At 41.3% G+C, this 23,663-nt stretch overlaps 1 protein-coding gene across 5 annotated transcripts in view; it reads right to left on the reverse strand.

Moving 5' to 3' along the window:
* Positions 1-23,663, reverse strand: part of RPGR (retinitis pigmentosa GTPase regulator) — a 57,084-nt gene that overhangs the window by 22,356 nt on the left and 11,065 nt on the right. For 2 of the 5 annotated variants that reach the window (XM_047764691.1, XM_047764690.1), the window contains exons 7-14: positions 22,920-23,078; positions 19,399-19,554; positions 15,770-15,894; positions 13,186-13,371; positions 11,758-11,929; positions 5,518-5,615; positions 5,101-5,163; positions 1,635-2,567 (exon numbers count right to left, since the gene is read on the reverse strand). In XM_047764691.1, the coding sequence (XP_047620647.1) occupies positions 1,635-2,567; positions 5,101-5,163; positions 5,518-5,615; positions 11,758-11,929; positions 13,186-13,371; positions 15,770-15,894; positions 19,399-19,554; positions 22,920-23,078 (1,892 nt within the window). The remainder of the gene's footprint in view (positions 1-1,634; positions 2,568-5,100; positions 5,164-5,517; positions 5,616-11,757; positions 11,930-13,185; positions 13,372-15,769; positions 15,895-19,398; positions 19,555-22,919; positions 23,079-23,663) is intronic. The other 3 variants (XM_047764693.1, XM_047764692.1, XM_047764696.1) reach the window with 2 other exon arrangements.

Raw genomic sequence — 23,663 nt, forward strand, 5'->3', positions numbered from 1 at the left:
TGTCATATTTCGCAGATTCTCTGATTTTGCTCACTTTTTTGGATTCTCTTCCTCCACCCTGACTTCCCTGCCTTTCACCTTCTGCATTGCCTGTCTCCTGGTACTTCCCGGTCTCATCCTTATCCTCCTCCTCCTCTTCTCTCCTCTTTTCTTCCTCTTTCCTCTCCCCTACATCCCTCTCCTTTTCCCTTTCCCTGCCTCCCCCCTCCCCTTCCTCCTCCTCCCCCTCTCCTTCTTCCTCTTCTCCTCCCCCCTCCCCTTCTCCTTCTTCTCCTCCCCCCTGTTCTTCCTCCTCTCCTTCACCCTCTTCCTCTTCTCCTCCCTCCTCTTCTTCTTCCTCCTCTTGTCCTTCTTCTTCTCCTCCTTCTTCCTCTCCTTCTTGTTCCTCCTCTTCTTCTCCTCCCCCATCTCCTTCCTCTTCCCCCCCCTCTCCTTCCTGCCCTTCCTCCCCTCCCTCTTCTTCTTCCCCCTCCTCTTCCTGCCCCTCCCCATCTCCTTCCTCCTCTTCCTCCTCTCCTTCCTGCCCCTCATCTCTTTCCCCCTCTTCTTCTTCCTCTTCTCCCTCTCCTTCCTGCCCCTCCCCATCTCCCTCCTCCTCTCCCCCCTCCCCTTCCTGCCCCTCCCCATCTCCTTCCTCTTCTTCCTCCTCTCCTTCCTGCCCCTCCCCATCTCCTTCCTCTTCTCCCTCCTCTCCTTCCTGCCCCTCCCCATCTCCTTCCTCCTCTTCCCCCTCTCCTTCCTGCCCCTCCCCATCTCCCTCCTCCTCTCCCCCTCCCCTTCCTGCCCCTCCCCAGCTCCTTCCTCCCTCTTCCTCCTCCCCTTCCTGCCTCTCCCCATCTCCTTCCTCCTCTCCCTCCTCTCCTTCCTGCCCCTCCCCATCTCCTTCCTCCTCTTCCCCCTCTCCTTCCTGCCCCTCCCCATCTCCCTCCTCCTCTCCCCCCCTCCCCTTCCTGCCCCTCCCCATCTCCTTCCTCCTCTTCCTCCTCCCCTTCCTGCCCCTCCCCATCTCCTTCCTCCTCTTCCTCCTCCCCTTCCTGCCCCTCCCCATCTCCTTCCTCCTCTCCCTCCTCTCCTTCCTGCCCCTCCCCATCTCCTTCCTCTTCTTCCCCCTCTCCTTCCTGCCCCTCCCCATCTCCCTCCTCCTCTCCCCCCTCTCCTTCCTGTCCCTCCCCATCTCCTTCCTCTTCTCCCCCCTCTCCTTCCTGCCCTTCCCCATGTCCTTCCTCTTCTCCTCCCTCTCCTTCCCGCCCCTCCCCCTCTTCTACCTCCTTGCCCTCCCCCTCCTGCTCTTCCTCCCCCTCCTCCTCCTCTTCTTCACCTTCTCCCTCCTCGCCTTCTTCTTCTTCTCTTCTGTCCCTTCCTTGCTCCTCCTCTTCCCCTTCTTTCAACCCTTCGTTTCTTTCCTTCTGATGGCCTTGTTCCCTCTCCTTTTGCTCCCGTTCCTTCTCCTCTTCTAGGTCTTTCTCTCCACTACCCAGCCTCTCTGTTTCTCCTTCTCCTTTGCCTTTCTCCTCCTCCCCCTCCTCACTTCGCCTCACTTCTACTCCTGAATTACCCTCCTTCCTGATTCCCTCACCTCCACCTTCAGGTGAGAGCTCTGTCTCTCCCCCTGGCTTTCCCTCGTCTTCACTCACCTCTGGTCTGTCTGAAAGGTCATCTGACAGGAGTTCTGCTTCCTCCTCCTCATTTGCCTCTCTCTCTTGCTCCTCTACTCCATTTCCCTCCAAGTCAGCTTCTTCTTCCTGCTCCTCTGGGATCTCTGACAAGTGGTCACACTTAAAATCATATTTTGCCATAAATTTGGGCATTGTGGGTTCAGTCTCTTCCTCATGGCTTTGTTCAATACATTTTCTGCTATACCACAAGTTTTGGTCAGTTTCCACTTCATCATCCTCTTTCTCTCCATTGCTAAATTCTATTGACTCGGGCTGCTCGAATCCATCAGCTGTGCCCTGCTGACTTGCACTCTCACCTTCCAAGTAACTGTCTGGCTCCTCTACAGATTCTCTTTCACTGTCAAAGCTCATATCTTGCTTGTTCCTTTTACTTTCCTTAACAAATTTTTCATTTTCTTCATCCTCAATATTCATGTCTCTATTTGGTAAGTTGTCAAAGAATGTATCAACATTTTGTCTATGCTCTTCACTTTCTCTTACTTCCTTCGGATCTGTCATTTTCGCCAGATCAGTTTCCTTCTCAGAGACTATTTCTTCTGCTTCTGAATCCTTCTGATTTTGTCCTCCATCATTTTCCTTTTCTATTTCCTCACTACTAAGAGGATAGACACCAGGTTTATTTTCACATCTAAATATCCCTTTTTGTGAAGTCTCTGCACCACTGGCGTCGGCCTGAGGCTTACGTTGGCCTGAGTCACTACCTATGTCCTCATCTGCAAATGCATCCATAGTCATAGCTGCTTGCATCACGTACACTCCTTGTGCCAAAAGTTGTTTATATGCTCTCCCTTCGTTCATTTTTGGGGATATCTCTTCACTTTCACATTCATTACTACCAACATTTTCAGTATAAGCTGTATGCTGCGTCAGCTTCTCAATTGTTTCTTGGTTCTGTAAATTTTTTGAAGTAATTGTCATACTACTATTAATCGACAAAGGTAACTTATCCACTACAAAATACTGACAAGATTTTACATTATTATAGGTTTCACTAAGAGAATAAAAATGCCCAGTTTCACCAGACATTTTGCTCAGATTTTGTTTTCTCTGGGGATAATTTATGCCACTCTTTAAGTGTGTGGAACATCAAATCTTGATCTAGTAACATGTATCTGTGTTTAACTTTCAAATTTACCACCTGCCTTAATTTTGCTTTAATTAGTCACAGTACCATCAATATTGATTCTCCGCCCCTTGTGTTAATCTGAATCAATTCTTAAATATATTTCTAGACTGATTTTGCAAAACACTGCTAAAAAAATGCACACTTTTCTTTCTGTCTTCTTCCTTCCTTTCTTTTTTGCTTTTTAGGGCTATACCCGCAGCATAAGGAGGTTCCTGGGCTAGGGGTCAAATCAGAGCTGTAGCCACCGGCCTACACCACAGCCACAGCCACACCAGGTCTGAGCCGCGTCTGCGACCTACACCACAGCTCACGGCAACACCAGATCCTTAACCCACGGAGCAAGGCCAGGGATCAAACCCATGCCATGTGAGTGACAATGCCGGATCTTTAACTGCTAGGCCACCAGGGAACTCTTTGGTCTTTTGAGTTCATGAAATTCACAAAATTAAAGAAAATAAATGAAAACAAAGTTTTCAAAAACTTGAAATAATGAATAGCTTATTTCTAGAAGAAAAAAACTGAAATAACTATACATGAAATGTTTTTATTGATACACTTAGTAATGAATATATGTTTTTCCTAAACAAAATCTTTAAAGTTTTCAAATTTTTGACCCTCTTCCTTTTACCTACTATTCTTTAATTATAATAATTTGCATTCATGAAAAATTAAGTATGAGAAAAATGTACTTAATGTAAAATATAAGATTTTATAAAACCTTTATAAACTTTTATAAAAAACTTACATAATGAAACATTGAGATTTTAATGATCATCACAAAATATTAAATTAACTGCTTGCTGGACAAAATAAGGCAAAAATCATATTGTTGACCTAAATTCTACAAGCTAATGGAATGAAACAGTTGATGAGTTTGGGTCTCTAGATAGTAAAACCTCACTAAATCACGTATTATAAATTGTGATGAGTGCTAGGCCTAGAAAGAGGTCATCTTTTGCTAAACAAATTATTAAACAGCACAAATGAAAAATTAATATGTAGAAATATTATAAATAAATCATTTCTTATTCACTGAAGTAGGCCTGGTAGGGCCTCTACTTGAAACGGCTGTGTGAAGGATAAAATAAAAATCAGTTTAAAAGTGTTTTTCTTTCCTATTTGTTCTAGGTCTCTTTAAAAAGTCACCATTCTTTCAAGAGCCCTAAGAGACACAGAGGCCCAGCTGCCAGAAGTTATTTCTAAATAGTGTCCCTTTATTCCCCTAACACAATAAAGGAGCATGGAGGAGGCAGAGCCCTGAGTCTAAGAGGAAGGAAAGAAACACAAAGGCTGTCTGCTTGGAAGTACAGTCAGTCAGCAAATGAGTCAACACTCACTGAGCGTCCACAACTTGTTAGGAGAACAGCTCTCCCACATTCAGAAGGAGTGCTGTTTCACCATCATGCCTCTCCATAAAAATACAGATAAGGCTAATGAGGACCGGCACCAAGTTTTTACACTTTAGCAAGATTCTCTTGCATTTCAATGACTTTGATTTTAAGGATTTTTAGTTCAACAATGTGGCAAAGGCCCTAGAGATATAAATTAAATGTTTCCTCTAGCCTTCATCCTTTCATTTACATTTCTCCAATTTATTTTTCTAATCCCCAACGCTTCATCCTTTCACCTCACGGGTCTTTAAAGCCAGGAAAAGCCAGTGGTTTCAGAGCAGGCTCTTATCTCTCCAGGGTTGTGAAAACCAGACTATTCTTTACTTTTGCTGTTCATTTGTTATTCATTAAAAGTCTCTCTTTATCACCCATGCATAGTTTCTAATTTCCAAATATTTAATCTTGTTTTTATACTACCAATTCCTTGATAAACTAAAGCCTATTCCAAACACTGTAAAAGCAACTGTCAAATATTTTAACTAAAACCACAAAATGTTAGAACTAAAAAAGATCATCCTGTAAGGTCAGCAAGGTAACTCACCCAAAGTCAAACTCAACAGAAGTATGAGAGGCGCTCTGATAAACCATAGCCTCTTCCAGCATTAAGAACTGCAATAAAAAACTTGCCTTGACGGTAACAAAGCATAGCCATCGTCACCTGTTAGTGACTCCAAAGAGCAAATTTTAGCAGTGAAATTCTGTCACTCTTGCTGCATCACAGAAAATACATACCAACAGAACAAGCCCAAATCGAGGCTGTATGTGTACTGCAAGCCCCGGCCTTTTAAATCCTAAAGTAAGTGAATGCTTACCTCTGCTGCGTTCTTTCCAGAAACCTTTCAAGAAAAATATAAATAATTCAAACTGTTCTTACCCACCATAGTGAAAATAACTCTCTATAGTATACCTTTTGTTTTTGAATTGGCGATAATTTAAATTTTTCATTGGAATTCAGGTTCATCATATGTGTCTGAAATAAATTTAAAAAAATATGTTCTAAAAAGGATAAAGACTATATATATGATTATATATTTATATGTTAAAATATGTATAAATAAAATGAATACAAAACAGTTCAGACAGTAATACAACAAACTCTCAATTGCATACTAATAATGTGAGGCTTGAAATGAATTTTATTGTATGTAACCTACATCTCAATAAAGCTGACTTTAAAATAATGAAAGAAACCAAAACCAAAACAAAAAGCTTTTTTCTATGCATATAACAGCTTATTAGGAAGTACACATGTACACAGACATACAAATACATGAGGAACTAAAATTCAAACATATTTAGATCAGATAAATAGGAAAACCATTACCATATTTAAGACATCAGTAGTTTTCCCAAGGCTTTCTGAATCCTCTGCTGAAAAATTATCTGTCTCTTTCTCTTCGGTCATTTTATGTTGAAAATAATCTGAATGATGAAAAGAGAAGAGAGAAAACCAGATTTCAACAGAAAAGTGAAAGCTAGACAATAAACAGAAATTATTCTCTAATATAAAAGTAGTTATAATTAAAGTCCTTTAACCTCATATTCAGAGAATTGAACAGAATTCATTCATAGTGACGGCAGCTTTTAAAATCTCTTTTTGAAAATTTAAAGACCTTGATACTGATAAGATAATAACTGCTTTGTCCCTACGCACAGACAAATGCTATTCCTTTAGGATAAATACTACCCAGGTATCAGGCACTGTGATGGTCAGTCCCCAGAAAGATCCCCAACAACCCATATCCTTTTTTTAATGCATACCTTTGTGAGTTCCCTTCCGCATTTTTCCAGATTGGTCTGTATGGCCAATAAAATAAAGCAGACGTAACTGTGATGCTACTATGGCTTACGTCTCAGTCCCACACTGTCTGTCTGTCTGTCAGTCTGCTGTCCCTGTCTCTTTTGGATCACCTGCTCTGGGGGAAGCCATGTTGTAAGTGAGCATCCCCAGGGAGAAGCACATGTGCTGAGGAAGGGAGGTCCCTTACCAATGGCCACGTGAGGGAGCCCAGAAGAGGATGCTCCAGCCCCAGCCGAGCCTTCAGATGACTGCAGGACCATCTGACAATGTGACTGCAACTTCATGAAACACCCTGAGCCAGATCCACTCAGTTAGACTGCTCTTGAATTCTTCTTTTTTTTTGCCTTTTTTTGCCTTTTTTGTTGTTGTTGTTGTTGTTGCTATTTCTTGGGCCGCTCCCGCGGCATATGGAGGTTCCCAGGCTAGGGGTCGAATCGGAGCTGTAGCCACCGGCCTACGCCAGAGCCACAGCAATGCAGGATCCAAGCCGCGTCTGCAACCTACACCACAGCTCACGGCAACACCGGATCGTTAACCCACTGAGCAAGGGCAGGGACTGAATCCGCAACCTCATGGTTCCTAGTCGGATTCGTTAACCACTGCGCCACGACGGGAACTCCTGCTCTTGGATTCTTAACCTCACAAACTGTGAGAGATAGTAAATGTTTGCTGTTTTCACCTAAGTTTTAGGGTCACTTGTTATGAAGCTAGTGAAAGGACATAGTAACTTGTACAAGGACATAGAAACTTTCACAGAAAACTGCTAGGTTATTATATCATAAAACAGATAATTAATAGTTACAAGCTTGGAGTTCCTATTGTGGCTCAGTGGGTTAAGAACATGACATAATGTCTGTGAGGATGTGGGTTCAATCCCCGGCTTTGTTCAGTGGGTTAAGGCTCCAGCATAGGTCACAGATGCAGCTTGGATCCAGTGTTGCCGTGGCTGTGGCCTGCAGCTGCAGCTCCACTTTGGTCCCCAGCCTGGGAACTTCCATATGCTGCAGGTGCAGTTGTAAAAAGAAAATAAAAGTTAGAAGCTTTACTTGACCTTACATTTTTCTCAATTCCTATACCCCTACTCAGCACACATATGTTTGTTTGAGAGGAGCTCCTTAATGAAGTCTGGACCAAAAATGCCAGTCCACACGGACCTCTGCCTTGTAAATTCATCCTATTCAAATGAGCACACCATCAGTTTGTTTTTATTCCATGTGAGGTATTACGTAGGAGAAATCACATCTGAATGTTGGCAATCAGGAAATGATTCACTAAGGAGTTATAGGGAATGAGGAGTAGAATTCTGAGAGGCAGAGATAGAGGTATACAGGGAAGAAAATAAGTCCAGTGCTAACAGAGAAGCCTCGGAATGGCTTATATTGAAGGCTTACCATGTGCGTGGAACATAAGCTTTGATACATGTCAGGTTAACTCCATGACAACAAGAGAGGTAAGTGTTATATCCCCATTTTACAAATGAGTAAATTAAGGTGCAGTGACTCTTTTGGTGTCAGGTGTCCATGTCAAGTCTGCCTTGACTTCATAGCCTTTCCACTCAGCCTGACTGAGGAGCTCAGTTTGATCAGAATCAGGGGTCAGCAAACTTTTTTTTTCTGTAAAAGGCCATACAGTAAATGCTTTAGGCTTTGTGGCCATATAGTTTCTGTCCTAATTACTCAAACTCTGCCATGGTAGTGTGAAAGTAGCCGCAGACAATACATAAACAAACGGGCAAGACTGGGTTCCAATAAACTTTAGAAAAACTGGTGGCTGGCAAGATTTCACAGTCTGTAGACTTGTGCCCTAAATTAAGCTTTTAATAAGAAAAAGGCCACTGGGGGATGAAGCTGGAAAAGCAGGTGGGAACTACACATGGAGATTTACACCTCTTTTCTTTTTTCTTTTTTAGGGCTGCACCTGCAGCATATGGAAGTTTCCAGGCTGGGGACCAAAGTGGAGCTGCAGCTGCAGGCCACAGTCACAGCAACTTGGGATCTGAGCAGCATCTGCGACCTATACTGCAACTTGTGGCAACAGCGGATCCTTAACCCACTGAGTGAGGCCAGGGATTGAACCCGCATCCTCATGGATACTTGTCAGGTTCTTAACCCACTGAGCCACAAGGGGAACTCCTGCACTTATTTTCAAAAAAAAAAAAATTAGGGATCCTCTGAAGACATTGGAGCAGATAGGAACTGAACTGCACTTGAGGGAGAGTAACACAGACAATACTAAGCAGGATAGATTGGAGATGGGAGAGGAAGAAGGTTTGGAATATAGAGAGTAGGTCATTTAAGCTCATGGTCTTGCCTTATGCTCGACTGAGAAAGCAGAAGTCATCAGACCCACTTTATCCCCTCACCAACAAATGCACACATTTACCTACATTTTCCTGTTAAAATGTAGGTTGTGTTTTTCTTCTTAACAAAGACTGCTCTGTAGCCAGCCCCTCCTGTCTTCCTGGGATCTTTGCACCTTTGGTTATACCCTCTCTCTCATGGGCTACGACCTCCCTGAGACTCCTGGCTCATTTGTATTAGCATACAAATATGCTCTAATATTTCCCATCGACTCCCCCTCTCTCTAGCTGCCAGCCCATTTTTCTGCTCCTTTTCATGACCAAAACAGGCAAAAGACCTATCTTACACACCCTATTATTTCCTCTTCACTTTTTCATTTCTCATTCTTTTTTTTTTTTTGTCTTTTTGCAATTTCTTGGGCCGCTCCCGCGGCAGGCATATGGAGGTTCCGAGGCTAGGGGTCGAATCGGAGCTGTAGCCACCGGCCTACACCAGAGCCACAGCCACGTGGGATCCAAGCCGCGTCTGTGACCTACACCACAGCTCACGCAATGCCCGATCCTTAGCCCACTGAGCAAGGCCAGGGATCGAACCTGTGTCCTCATGGTTCCTAGTTGGATTCGTTAACTACTGCGGCATGACAGGAACTCCTCATTTCTCATTCTTGCCTCAACTTTTAGTGCTCTGCCTTCTGTCCTGATCTTCCCCTAGAAGTACTCGTGTCAGGATCGCCAAAAATCTCCATGATGCCAAATCCATGGGAGGCTTCTGTGAACTCTTTTCCCTTGACCTTTGGGCAGCACTTTGAATCCCTGACTCTGCTCTCTCCTAATTTCCCTCCTCCTACCCTACTGGCTGATGAGGCTGGGGAAGGAGGCTTTGCTGGCTCTTTGTCTCCTACCCTCTACGTGTTAGACATTCTCAGGGTAAGTTCTGGGCCCTCTTCCTACTCTATTCTCCAACAGGTGATTTCACCAGCTTCCATGGACTATAAATACCATCTCTATGTTGATGGTTTCCAAATGTCTAGCTCTAGTCCAGATTTCTCTTCTGATTGCCAGTCATTCATTTTCAACTGCCTGCTTGATGTTTCTGCTTGGATGTCTCACAGGGAGCACAAGCTCAGTGTTTTAATTTTTTTTCCCTCAAACTAGTCAACTCTCCTCCTGCCTACGCATCTATGTGTAATCCATTAATAAGTTTAGCAGGTTCAGTTGGTTCTACGTCTAAAATGTATTTCAGATCTGCCCACTGCTATGTCCACTGCAAACATCTTGGGTCCATACCCCGTTATCTCCTGCGAAAGGCTCTTAGGTATTCCTCTCACCTCAGTCTAGAGTCCCTAGAGCCTCACATGGCAAAAGTGAACATCTTAAAATGCAAATTGAATCGGAGCAGAGCACTCCACCGTTTGGAACCCTTTGCTGACTTTCCATTGCCCTTAAGAAAAACACATAAGTCAAAGGGGCTTCTCATGGCCTAGAAAACCATGAATATTTTTTTTTGCTGTCTCTTTTGCCAGCACCATCTTGTCCTGCCTCTTCCCTCACTCTCCAGCCCCAGTCATCTTTCCTTTTCTTATAAACAGCCTCCAAACTTTTACTACATTATTTTCTTTGCCTAGAATATATACATCCTCTCTCTTTGTGTGGCTACTTTCTTATCCTTCATGTTTTAGCTTAAATATCACCTTCTCAGCCATGTCTTCCCTGACCTCCTTCTCGCCATGAGAGACACTGAAGTTTGCAAATAATTTAGAAGAAGTCACATTATATGTTGGGATACAACTTTCAAAATACAGTTTATTATGTTGGTTTTAGTAAGCAGTTACAAAAAGATCAGCTTTTCCCTTTGCTCCAGCTACAAAATTCTGTCTCTCTTCCTATTCAAATCTCTTGAAGTAGGAAAGAACTTGCCCCAAACCATAAACTTCTCTTTTTGTCGTACACACTGTTGTTAGGATCTACTTTTCTCATGTGCGGGGCTAAGGAGTGCCAGTGATTCTTATCTCAAAAGGAAACATGCAAGAGCTGTGAGTGTGATGTAGGAAACCCGGCTCATTATCAAGATATAGACAGTATTCCACTCCCATGACTCACAATTCTTGCCTGAGTTCCTGATCCTTTGTTACCTCAATCTTCTGTCTAGGTTCCTGAGCCCAAAGATACTCAACATTTTCTATGCCGTGGTTCTCAATCCAGATGCCTGGATCATCTGCTTAATTCTTGCTTAATTCTTTTTTTTTTGGTCTTTTTTTTTTTTTTTTTTTTTTTTGCCATTTCTTGGGCCGCTCCTGCAGAATATGGAGGTTCCCAGGCTAGGGGTCTAATAGGAGCCGTAGCCACCAGCCTACGCCAGAGCCACAGCAACGTGGGATCCGAGCCGCGTCTGCAACCTATACCACAGCTCACGGCAACGCCGGATCTTTAACCCACTGAGCAAGCACAGGGACCGAACCCGCAACCTCATGGTTCCTAGTCGGATTCGTTAACCACGGCGCCACCACGGGAACTCCCATCTGCTTAATTCTAAACACACTGCTTACTCTGATTGCCTGGTCCTGGTTTCTTGTTCTGCCCCTGTCATCTGAGCATATGCCCCACAGCAACACAAACACACGCCTAAGATACATGAATGTCCATAAATAAAATTATTTAGAAGGGGTGTATAACGGCTAAAGAGCTGGAATGACAAGTTAAAACATGAAATCTACATCTAACAGGCAGTGAGGCAGAGGTGTTCGTATTTATTAACAGCAGAGGTGACTATATTTACTAAGAGGTTTCTAGAGGTACTAGACTCAATGTTAAGCATTTTATTCACTGTATCTCATTTAACTGTCACAAGCACCCTCTAAAGTAGGTATTATTAAAGTCATTTCAAAGATATGGAAACTGAGGCTTAGAGAAATTAAGTCACTTTCCCAAAGTCAGTCACATAGTTCATAAACGTCAGAGCTGGCATCTGATCCCAGATCAATTTAACTCCTCAGCCCATGCTCTTAATCACGCTGCTATATTGTCTGAATGCAGAACTTCATGTAGGTCCCGAAGACCTGTATTTAAATCCTATCACTTCATTTAGAAACTGAGTGACCTTGGGCAAGTCACTCAAACTCTTCAAGCCTTACTTTTCTCATCTATAAAAATGAAGACTATAACTCCCACCTAGTTCATGGAGGTGCTTCTGGGTTTAAAGGAGATAATCTAAGAGAAGGTACTATGTATGCTCTACACTGCTCTCTAAAGATAGTGCTGCTCTTGTTACATGAGATTTTTAGGGTCGCCGAGGATGCTTTTTCTCTTAGTGAAGAGTATTCCTGGATTTGAGTTCAAATGACAGATGTCAGTCTCTAACTAGGAAGAAAACAACTGAATTGGAGAAAACACCTTGAGATAAACATGAAAACAATAGGAAAAAATGGCACATTTCTTCTGAGCGCAGGCAGAGCATCAAATGTTACCTGGTTCCATGGGCTCCGTGGGGTCCTTCTTTTCAGGCATCATTTTCTCTAGCAGATTAGTTGTGGACATACAGAAAGGAACGGAAGGAGTAGAAAAGCTAACGGGTGGAACGAGAGTCCCTTCAATTGGAGGTAGTGTTTCCGTCATTCGAATGGAGTCTGGGGATTTCTCCTTTAAAATAAACAGGTTAAATAAACTGTTAGACAATGCTATACATTTAATATTGATATAAACTACCCTGAGGTTGCTAAAATACTTAAGAGGGAGACTTCAGCATCAGCTGCCCCACAACAATTACTTTTTATTTATTTATTTATTTTTTGTCTTTTGTCTTTGTTGTTGTTGTTGTTGTTGTTGTTGCTATTTCTTGGGCCGCTTCTGCGGCATATGGAGGTTCCCAGGCTAGGGGTCCAATCGGAGCTGTAGCCACCGGCCTACGCCAGAGCCACAGCAACGTGAGATCCAAGCCACGTCTGCAACCTACACCACAGCTCACGGCAACACCGGATCGTTAACCCACTGAGCAAGGGCAGGGACCGAACCCGCAACCTCATGGTTCCTAGTCGGATTCGTTAACCACTGCGCCATGACGGGAACTCCAACAATTACTTTTTAATAATCCCCAAGGCCCCCCAAATATTTTGTTCTGTTGCCTCTGTATCTAAGTTGCTCTAAATTGTCAATTTGGAAGTCTGCTTTTCACAAGATGGGGGGAAAAATGTGTGTTTTCTCTGCCTTCCCTGAGGAAGAAAAAAAGAGTTACTCATGAGACATAAACCAACAACTATAAACTATTTATAGGATATTTCTCATTTTTTCCATATATACTTTTTTATAATAACAGGCCACACTTAACCTTTTTATCTCTAAAGAAATACATTTTGGCACTTAATTTTTTTTTTAAAAAAGGAATTTGTCCTTTAAAATTATTTGGCATTTTACCTTTTTCAAATACAAGTGTCACTGAAATAATTTTAAAGCATAGAATGAGAATCTCTAAATTTAATTGAGAAAGAATATTCCTTCTCTCAAACTAAAGTCCTTATTTCTTTGTTTTCCATGTTTTACTATTTGGAGTATAAAATCTTCACTGTTCATGAGTATTTGCTTCAAAAGAGAGAAGCAAAGTAGAAATTAATCCACACAGAGTGGTGAAAACAACCCAGCATGCGATCTGAGGGGAAAAGACAGTGGTAAGTACCACTGTCTACAAGCAAAGGTTACCCATGATAATTGCAATTTTCTAATTCGTGTGTTTAATTCTGAGTTCATGTTAAAATTTTGTAGGCCCTCAATTCTAATCATTTTATTTAGTAAATTTATCCAAGAAGACACTTCTTTGGTTTAAAGCGGAGGTGAATTTTTTTCTTCCAGTTTCCTTTGCAGTGCTAGATGGCATGACTACATAGAACAGGCCACAACCGTACCCGCTCTCTTCGACGCACACGTGCGGATAAAGATCTATGCAGCACATTTCCTGAGTTCAGATCACTGATGGGCAGAGATGTTGCTGAGGCTGAGCAACAATCATTTATTTCATCCAACTCAATGTCATCTGCCATGTCAAGACGTGGAGTGGCAAAAACGAGCATGTGACATCCACCACAGGCAACCTGCAGCATAAATCCACTGTTAAACTAATTGACACTGGCTTCAAACACAAATAGGGGCTTATCAGTTTTCAGGAACAAAACATTATCTTTGCAGAAGACTGACTGAATCTCTCTTTCCATACACACACACACACACACACACACACACACACACACACACACACAGTGAATTACAATATATGTACATTCTTCAAACATTATGATTGAAAATTGGGAGTTCCTGCTGTGGAGCAACGGGATTGGTGGCATCTCTGGAGTGCTGGGATGCAGGTTCGATCTCGGCCTGACTGTGGTGCAGGTCACAACTATGGATAGAATCTGATCCCTGGCTCGGGAACTCCATATACCGTAGGGCGGCCAAAAAAGAAAAAAAAATATATCGCAAAGGCAAAACTAAGAAGTCATGGCTACCGACTAAACATGGGGGATGAGGGATGGTAAAGATTCCAATAAAACTTAAAATTAGAATAAGCTTAATTATGCCATTTTACTTTCTATTTAATATAAAGTATAGAGGAAAACACTATTTAGCACATTCTATTTCTACTTGCAAGTAAGAAAAATCATTTTAATCTGGGAGCAATACTAACAACTTAAAAAAATTACTCAGAGAAGTTCTACTTGGAAATAAGTGATCCAAGAACAAATCAGTCTCTTGGGATAATTATGTTTCCAAGCCTTTCTCTTCACATGAAGATTTTTTAAGTTCACTGATCAAAAGTCCTGAAAGCAAAATGCAAGCATGCACAATGATGGAACAATAAAATCAACATTTACAAGATTTTGAGATTTTTAATAAAATGCTTAAAAAATTGCGTAGTGTTTGCAATACAGACTTTTAGTATCTTCACAGTGTTTTACATGGTGGCATAGAATAGCATACTCTGAATCTTTCCTTCATAATATTTTCAAAGTTAAAATTGATATAGTTTTGGAGTTCTCTTGTGGTGCAGTGAGTTAAGGATCTAGCATTGTCACTGCCGTGGCCTAAGTTGCTGCTATGGAGCAGGTTGGATCCCTGACCCAGGAACTTCTACATGCCATGGGTACAGTCAAAAAAATTGGTATTTTTTTTTTGTACAGAACTTTTAAAAAATCCTACTAGGATTATAAGCTCAGCGAATGGGAATCTGGTCACTGTGTCCATCACTGCATGCCTTGTATTCCTCATCCTCAGTCCAGTATCTTATACCTAGCATGCATTCATTAAATATGTGTCAAATCCAGGAAGGAAAGTGGGAGTTCCCACTGTGGCTCAGCAGGTTAAGAACCTGACGTCGTCTCTATGAGGATGCACGTTTGATCCCTGGCCTGGCTCAATGGGTTAAGAATCCGGCATTGCCGCAAGCTGCAGAATGTGTCAGAGATGTGGCTTGGATCTGGCGTTGCTGTGGCTGTGGCGTAGGTCACAGACGAGGCTCGGGCCTGGTGTTGCTGTGGCTGTGCCATGGGCCTGCAGCTGCAGCTCCGATTGGACCCCCAGCCCGAGAACTTCCATGTGCCACAGGTGCGCCCATAAGAAGATGAAAAAAGGAAGGAAAGTGTTCCACAGGACAAGGCTCTGAGACTTTGGAGAACAAATTTCATTTTTTTTCTGTCTTTTTAGGGCCGTACTCATGACATACGGAGGTTCCCAGGCTAGGGGTCAAATCAGAGCTGTAGCTGCCGGCCTACACTAGAGCCACAGCAATGGCAGATCTGAGCCGCATCTGTGACCTACACCACAGCTCACGGCAGCACCGGATCCTTAATGCACTGAGCAAAGCCAGGGATCAAACCTGCATCCTCCTGGATGCTAGTCAGATTCATTTCCGCTGAACCACAATGGGAACTCCACACATTTCAAGTGATATTATTATCACCGAGTAAAGAGAAATTTCAAGTCTATAGTTCTCAACTGGCAAAAGCATTAGAAACAATAGAGATACAGCGCCTCACTGGGATGGCACTGAAACAGCACCTTATCCAAATAACAATAAAATGTGCTTTCGAAGCTCTTCGTTTGTTATCAGATTTTCTCTTGCACAGGATTTGACAGTCTTAGTGATATCTAATCCAAGAAATATTTACAGATGACCACTGTGAGTGAGGCAGGGTGCTGGGAGCCACAGGAAATACAAAGCTTCCGGCATGGCACAGTCCTGGCTCTCAGAAGACATGAGAATGAAGTAGAAGAGGCAACAGGGAAGATGGTGAAAGAAGAACATTAAGAAAGGGACAGACTTTCAGAATGCCATGATGTCTGACATGTGGCCTTTGGGACACAAGTATATTTACTAGATACAGCCATGACACCATTTCATATAAACATAAAAGTACTTATTTCCTATGAAATACTGAAAGACTCAAATGTGGGAGGGAATATGAAACTGTAAACAGGGAAATGTGACGGTCTTACCAACTGAACTATAAACCTCAAAAAATTAGAACACAAAGTGGGAATGAACTGATTGGTAAAATTCTCCAGTCCAAGTCCTAATTTTCCATGTCGACCATCTCCAAAAGTATACATAAGGCCTAAATCTAAAACGAAAAAAAAAAAAAAAAGAGAGAGAATCATAAAAGTGTTACTTTCATGGATCTATTTGTAAGTAGACAAATACATTCACATACATTGCAACTGTAATTTTCCCCTCCAATTTTGCATTGAATTTATTTTACTCTGATGCGTTGATGTTTCCACGCTCTTTATGGCCCCTGTGGTGACATCGGGCAATAGATACACTGAGAATAAATCACTGAGCCCTTGGTGGTTTGTGAAGCTGAGACCCAGCCATACGAGGCACTGTGTAGAGCAGCAGCAGTCCAGCGTGGGATCTCGTGATACACACCATCTTCTCAAGAGGAAGGAGATTTTTGTATTCTGACCCCTTACATCCAACACAATCTATTTTCTTTTTTTCTGGAAGTCATTGATTAGATGAGGGTCTCTCAACTTTGGCACTACAGACATTTGTGGCCAGATAATTCTTGGTTGTATGGGTTTGTCCTGTGCGTTGCAGGATGTTTAGTGGCATCCTTGGCCTCTACCTACTTAATATACATAGAATACCCTGCCTCTGCACTCGTGACAATAAAAACATCTCCAGACATTGCCATGTGTCCCCTGGAGAGAAAAACGTCACCCCTAGTTTAGATCAATCCAACTGTCTCTTTTACTTCTGCTCCAGGGTTGTGGAATGCTGCTGAAGGAAATGCCATAAACCAACCATGCTGCTAAGTCGCCACACCACTCCTGGGATCCCCTTACATAGCTGGGCCCATGACGATGATGAGTAATTCTGTCACTTCCCCACAGGTAATCCTTTCACCCCTGCCATAGCAGCTATTCTGAAGCTTCACTGCTAAGCCCTCTATCTCAAGTGAGGGCAGTGCCATGGAAGCAGAAGTAAAGGAACGAGGGTCAGTATGGGTGCAGAGAAGGGGCTCTCCCTGTAGTTTGGGGATTAGGAAAGGCCTCCAAACTGAAGCCAAAAGGATTAGGGGTTAGCTGCAAGAAGGGAGCAAAGAATCTTCCAGGCAGAGGCCAGCAGTATACACAAAGGCTGTGAATCCAGAGAAAACACAGCGCAGTGACGAAGCCGAAAGGCTACCAATGTCTGGAGCACAAGGGGAAAGCGGTAGGAGATGAGTCCGAAGAGGTAAGAAGGAACCATACCACGGAGGATCTTATTGGCTTATATTAAGAATTTGTGAACTCTATCTTAAGAATGAGAATAAGCTAAATGAATGGTTTTAAACTGAGAAATGATACGATTATATCTGGGGACTTGTAGTTTAAGATGGCAAAGTAATTGTATACTAAGGAAAGCCAAGAGAGCTGCCTGAAAAAAATAATTAAAAATAACAACATAATTCAATAAAGTGGCAAGGTCAAAAATTAACATCCAAAACAAATAGATTCCCTATAAATAAGCAATAACCAGTGTTCAGACTCTAAATTTAGACTGCTATGCTTCTTACTATTAGGCATTTCTTTCTTTATATATGCTTCTTATCATCTTTTTGCTTTCTGCCTCCTTTCTTTGACCCTGATTTCCTTATCCAAAACGTTAAAGAGGTCCTTTTTTTAACTTATCTTTAGCCAGGAAAAACCAAAACCAAAACCAAAAACCTCTGATCAAACTGCCTGATTGCACGTCCAACCTTGGAGCTTTTGAAAACATGAGCCCCTGTCTATATTGGGGGCCCTGGCAGGAACGTACAGATAACTCACCACACACCTCTTGATCGTCCTGGAGAAAAAAAAAATCACAACTTCTGCCCTTGGGGAGTATTCATGAGCAAAAATATCAAACAAAGGTAATGTCCAACTATTTCTGCAATAACGTCTTTCCTCAGGAGAAAAGGTACTATGAAAGTTTAACCAAATAATCTTACTGAATGTTAGATGATCCACAAAAAGTGTGTATTTACTATCAGTGGTTATTTAGAGTACTATGAAGGAATAATAATTGTTTACATTATATATAGTTCAATTTCATGTTACATTTACTAGGACACTGATAACCTGAACATGGGCAGGTAGTTCTCTCTGAAAGGTTCTTTGGGGAAGAAGGGACAGTGTATGGTGGTATCTTGTATTTTCGGATCCCTAGTTCCTCTAACCAGATACCATTAGATGAGCTCCACTGCAGCAGAAATTTTTGTAAAAGGGGAAAAAATGCAGAAATAGTAGTATGTGCATTATTTCAAAATATTTATGACTTTTTAAAGCTTCATTTTCAGATAGTAATGTGAGTTAGAAATAGAAAAATTATAGTCTTTTGTTCCAAAGCCATTCTTTTTTTTTTTTTTGGCTTTTTAGGGCCGCACCCTCGGCAATATGGAGGTTCCCAGGCTAGGGGTCGAATCGGAGCTACAGCTGCCGGCCTGCGCCACAGCCACAGCCACATGGGATCCGAGCCGTGTCTGCAGCCTACACCACAGCTCACGGCAAGGCCGGATCCTTAACCCACTGAGCGAGACAGGGATCGAACCCACAACCTCATGGTCCCTAGTTGGATTCGTTTCTGCTGCGTCACAATGGGAACTCCTGTTCCAAAGCAATTAAAATTGGAGTATATGAAATGGGATGGACATACTATAAAATTTGGTTGTGATGATTGTTGTACAACTATAAATGCAATAAAATTAATAAAAAAATTAAAAAAATAATCTACAAGTGAGTCAGTCATTCATTCTAGGGAAGCACTTTTATTGAGACCTCCATTGGCAGCACCTAGTTTCTAAGGCTGGGAAGTAGGCCCAAAGTAGCAGCTCCCCTGGATAAAGGTGAAACTACAGAGCAGAAGATCTAGAGGACCCAGGTATCCATTTAAGGGGCTTTGAAGTGCCTTTTTCTCTACCGCTATGGAGAAAGCAGCCGTTACTCCTGAAAACGCCTCCTGGTGGCAAAAACATCATAAGAATCTACTCAGCCTGAGTGCAGCTGTCAGATTAGAACAGGGAGAGCGTTTTAAAATACTGTACAGCACAGGGAAATGTGTGTGATTGGGTCACTCTGTTATACAACAGAACTTGAAGAAGCATTGTAAATCAACTATACTTTAATAATAATAATAAGAGAAAAAAGATAATATATTTGTATACAGCAACTAATATGGCACCTGGCATAATGAAGTTTCTTAATAAATGTACTTCTTTATCTTCTTTAAAAAAGTAAATAAATAAGTTCTTTCTTACGAGACTTTTTCCTTTGGCCTGAGCAAAGTTAAGAGCCTTCAAATCGATCCAATTTCAAAAAGATTCCAGCTTTCTGACAAAATATAATACTAGTCTTACCTCTGTTATCACTGACATCTTTTGAGGCTCTAAATTTTTGGATCATTTACATTGATTTTAAATTGAATTAGAATATTAAAAGGCAGCTTACAACTTTATACAATGGCATATTAAACTCGGAATCCCATTTTTTTCAGTTATTAATTCATTTGCTTAAGTTAGGTACATTCATCCCATACAGTATTTATTGTGTAATAAAATATACCAGTTTTGTAAGTATATACCAGAAATTCTGATCTGTACCTGTTATCAAAGCTGTGTGATTTTCTCCACAGGAAATGTAACTTATTTTCTGATCCTTAATATTATCAATGACTTTGGGTTCTGAAGTTTCAAAAATAAAAGTACCAAGACCCAGTTGACCAAACTGTCCCAGCCCAAAGGCATACACAGCGTTCTCTGAAAGGGGAGGGGCAGACACAAGAAAAAGATTTCAGAGGTACAGACACTGTCACCATTGTATCTAGAAAAACAGTGCTTTCCACGTTTTATAATGAAGGGTAAGTGTCTCTGAAAGAACTACTCATATAAGACTGTCTAAGAACACATTCCTCAGTGATGAAGGAAGAGAAAAATGACAAGGTACACAATTCTAACAATTTTGGCATGGGCCTGATTTTTATCTTTTACATATGACTGTAAAAGGAATTGCTAAAGACACGAAAGTCGGTGACCTACCTAAAAAGTTTCTATAATTGCAACTCAGCTTGTTAAAAACATCACCTGTCACTAAGCTTATTCCTTTCACTGCCTTACATTAAAAAATGACGTGTCTCTTACAGAAAAAGTCCTTACTCTCAACAGTAGTTTAGTGGAATAACCTATTTTATAAAACAATTTCAGAGGCTATGCATGAGAATTCAAACTTACAGTATACAGGCTAGATTTATCCACACAAGGTAAAGCTCATTTACTGGGAAATGCAGTAATAATGAAAGGAGGGAAAAAGGCTTTCCTCTATATTAATATTTTTAAAGTGATTCCAAAGGAACTCCAGTAACAGTAAATATTCGTTCACATGGTCTCAAGAAATGGAAAAGCACAAAGTCAGGGTAAATGAGTGGTGATGACAGTGTCCCATTAGACACACACCTCTTCCCGGCCTCTGCTTCTCCGCTGTGCAACACACGGCCGGCCTCTCCTGCTGCAGGAGCAGGAGCAAGTGCTTCGGCTTTAGGCAGAGAGAAACCCAAACCTTCACTATCACTAGCTGCTGCAAGGAGACAAGGTCCTTAAATTCCTGGTGCTCTAATCCCTATCTAACAGAGCTGCTGCAAGGATTAAATGAGAAAACATGCAGGAAGATTTTAAAACACAATAGGGCATTCTAAGAAGTAATTATCCAATCAACTCAACTTATTCTGACAACAGAGGATACTGATGAACATGTAACTACTGTCATATAGTCTTACATTTTTTTTCTGACTAGTAAGAATGTTGCTTCATCAATGAGGCATATAGAAATTACTTCTTAAATATGATGTGTCAAGGATATGAAGCCACAATGAGGGAATGGCAAACAGATCCTTATTTTAAGGGAAAAAATACCATCTATCATTTATTTTTATTTTATTTTATTGCCTTTTTTGGGAAGTTCCCAGGTTAGGGTCAAATTGGAGCTGCGGCCACAGCCACAGCAACATCAGATCTGAGCAGCATCTGCAACCTACACCATGGCTCAGGGCAATGCCAGATCCCTGACCCACTGAGCCACTGAGTGAGGCCAGGGATCAAACCTGCATCTTCATGGATACTAGTCGGTTCGTTTTGGCTGCACCATTTTGGGAACTCCTACCATCTCTTAGTTTAATTAATAATCACACAGCATATCCCCATGTCTGGATGTTTAGCTTAATCGTACAATGTTGGGTAAACGAAAACGACTGTCTATCTCTAGCTGGCCGACAATCACTCCAAGTTTCTTGGGCTGTCTGATATTAGCTTGTGAAACTAGGCTGTTCACGCAGCCTGAATCATGTTACAAAAGTTTTGCTCCTTATCCTGTTAGGTTCTCTTTCATGTGCTTGGATGACTAGCAACGACGATAGCTTCTACTATTTTTAAATGACTTAAGACTCTTATCTAAGGACAATACATACAAAAACCAATACAATTTAATTTCTAGAATAAATCTTTTAGAAATTATATGAAAATTTATTTTATCAGCAGAAGTTTAAAAAAATCTTAAACCTCAGAGTTATTTCCAAATTTAGAGTGGAGGCCTGGAAAAAAATTATTTCTCACTTTGAAAACATTCCATCTAGAAACTGTAATCCTAAGAAACCATAGCTTTATAAGCATGACTGAGACTATAATAGGAAGTCAAGGAGACGTGATGTAAGAGAGGAAAATCTAAAGATAAAATATCATTTAATTACTTTGCAACACTTAAGCATGATCACCTGAGAACTGGATATTATTTAAAATTCGTCTAGAACACTTCTAGGTCTGGGTTACTGAAGATTAAGTGGTGACTTCAGAAACTGTTCATTTCTTTTTGACCAAAAAAATATCACAATCATTCACTGCCTAACTGTACTACCTCTGTACTACTCATCTAAAATTAATCTAAGGTTGAACAAATTTAGGAGCATCAATTAAGTACACATATTATCAAGTAGTAAGTACATTTTAATAGACTGAGTAGAATCCTGATAAGACAGGTCATACCAAATACAAAATTCAGAAACCAAGAGGTGACATTACCATTAAGGTTCTAACTTTCTTGTATTATCTGTCATTTAAAATCTTAACACGTTTAAATTCATTACTATAAGAGAATATAAAAATCACAAAGAAGTCACCAAGTTAGATATTGTGAATATCACAAAGAAAAGCATTATCAATCACAAGTAGAAAACAGCCTTAACAGGCAGCTTCTCCAAAATAAGGTATACCAGAAAAAAATGTCAATTTAAATAAACATGGAGTCCTTATGTTTGAGGAAAACAACTTGTCTTTGAAAATAAGCTAAGAAAGGAGTTTCCATTGTGGTGCAGTGGAAACAAATCTAGGAACCATGAGGTTGGCGGGTTCCATCCCTGGCCTTGCTCAGTGGGTTAAGGATCCGGTGTTGCCGTGAGCTGTGGTGTAGGTGGCAGACACTGCTCAGATCCTGCGTTGCTGTGACTGTGGTGTAGGCCGGCAGCTGTAGCTCCGACTGGACCCCTAGCCTGGGAACCTCCATATGCTGTGGGTGTGGCCCTAAAAAGCAAAAAAATAAAGAATTAAAAAAAAAGAAAGAAAGAAAGTAAGCTAAGAAAATGTTATTTGCTGCCATTAAAGGTGTTAAGGTCATGAAAATGTCAATTATATTAGCAAAAAGAATTCAACAAAACTCATTTTTTTTCTACTTAAAACTTTCTTCCTCAGGGTTAGGGTTAGAAATGCATATTTACTATAGGAACAACAGTTGCGGATCTTCATGGAAAAAAGATGCAAAGCTAACTTACAGGAAGTATTTAAAATAGTCAAACTGGGGAAAGGAACAACTTGAAGAGCAGTTGCCAGGGGCTGGGGTAGCAGGAGAGGGGAGCTGCTAATGAATGGGTATAGGTTTCAGCTCTGCAGATCTGAACACTCTAGAGACCTGCCATAGCCAGTGTGCCTATAGATAACAATACTGCACTGGACACTTAAAAATCTGTTAAGAGGGTGGATCAGATGTGAAGTATTTATACCAGAGTAAAAATAAATGAATGCAAAAAAGGCTTTCATTAGTCAGCACAGAAAGCAGGGAACGGAGCAGCAGGCGCCACACGTACCTGTGAGGGCAACCGTGTGCCCACCGCCACAAGCTACTTGGAGCACCTTCTCAGGAATCCCTGGCACCAGCTGGGGCACTCTGTGATTGACAAGCAGCTTTCTGGGAAGACCTAACTTCCCACACTCTGGTTCACCAAAGGTGTACAGTTCTCCCTCCGCTATTGAAGGAAAAGAATAGTAGTCATTGAGGATAATACAGACATGAACACAATACTGGTTTTTGGGTACATGTTCTCAGGTTTGATAAAAAATTTAGAAAATCTCAACTTAAGAAATCTGACCTTTCTTGAGTTTTTTTTACTGAATGGTAAGGAAATAAAGCTAGATTTTCCTTCTCCCTTGATTACTCTAATCCAAAATCTTCAGGAAGAATTCACAAGCATCACCACTAATAAACAACTAGAAAATCCTTTAACTTGTTTCACAATACAGAAAAAGATGATATTACTCCTTCTACTTGCTTTTAATGAAGCAAAATAACTAGACATTAAATCCCCATGAGGACATGGATTTTTGTCTTGCTCGCTGTGGTACTGCAAAAACCTAGCAGTGTGTGTAGTATATTAAACATTTGAAGAACACTTGCTGAATAAATGAGTAATTGCTTTTTAGGAAACTCACTTCAGAAAACTCACTTATATGTGAAGTAAATAAGGTGAGTGAGCCTAAGGATAGCAGATTCTACTTGGATGACACTTCTTCCAGAATCTCTTGATGAGGAACCTGGGACACTGAATCACTGC

Source organism: Phacochoerus africanus, chromosome X, assembly GCF_016906955.1.
Source record: "Phacochoerus africanus isolate WHEZ1 chromosome X, ROS_Pafr_v1, whole genome shotgun sequence".
In the NCBI taxonomy this organism is placed as follows: Eukaryota; Metazoa; Chordata; class Mammalia; order Artiodactyla; family Suidae; genus Phacochoerus; species Phacochoerus africanus.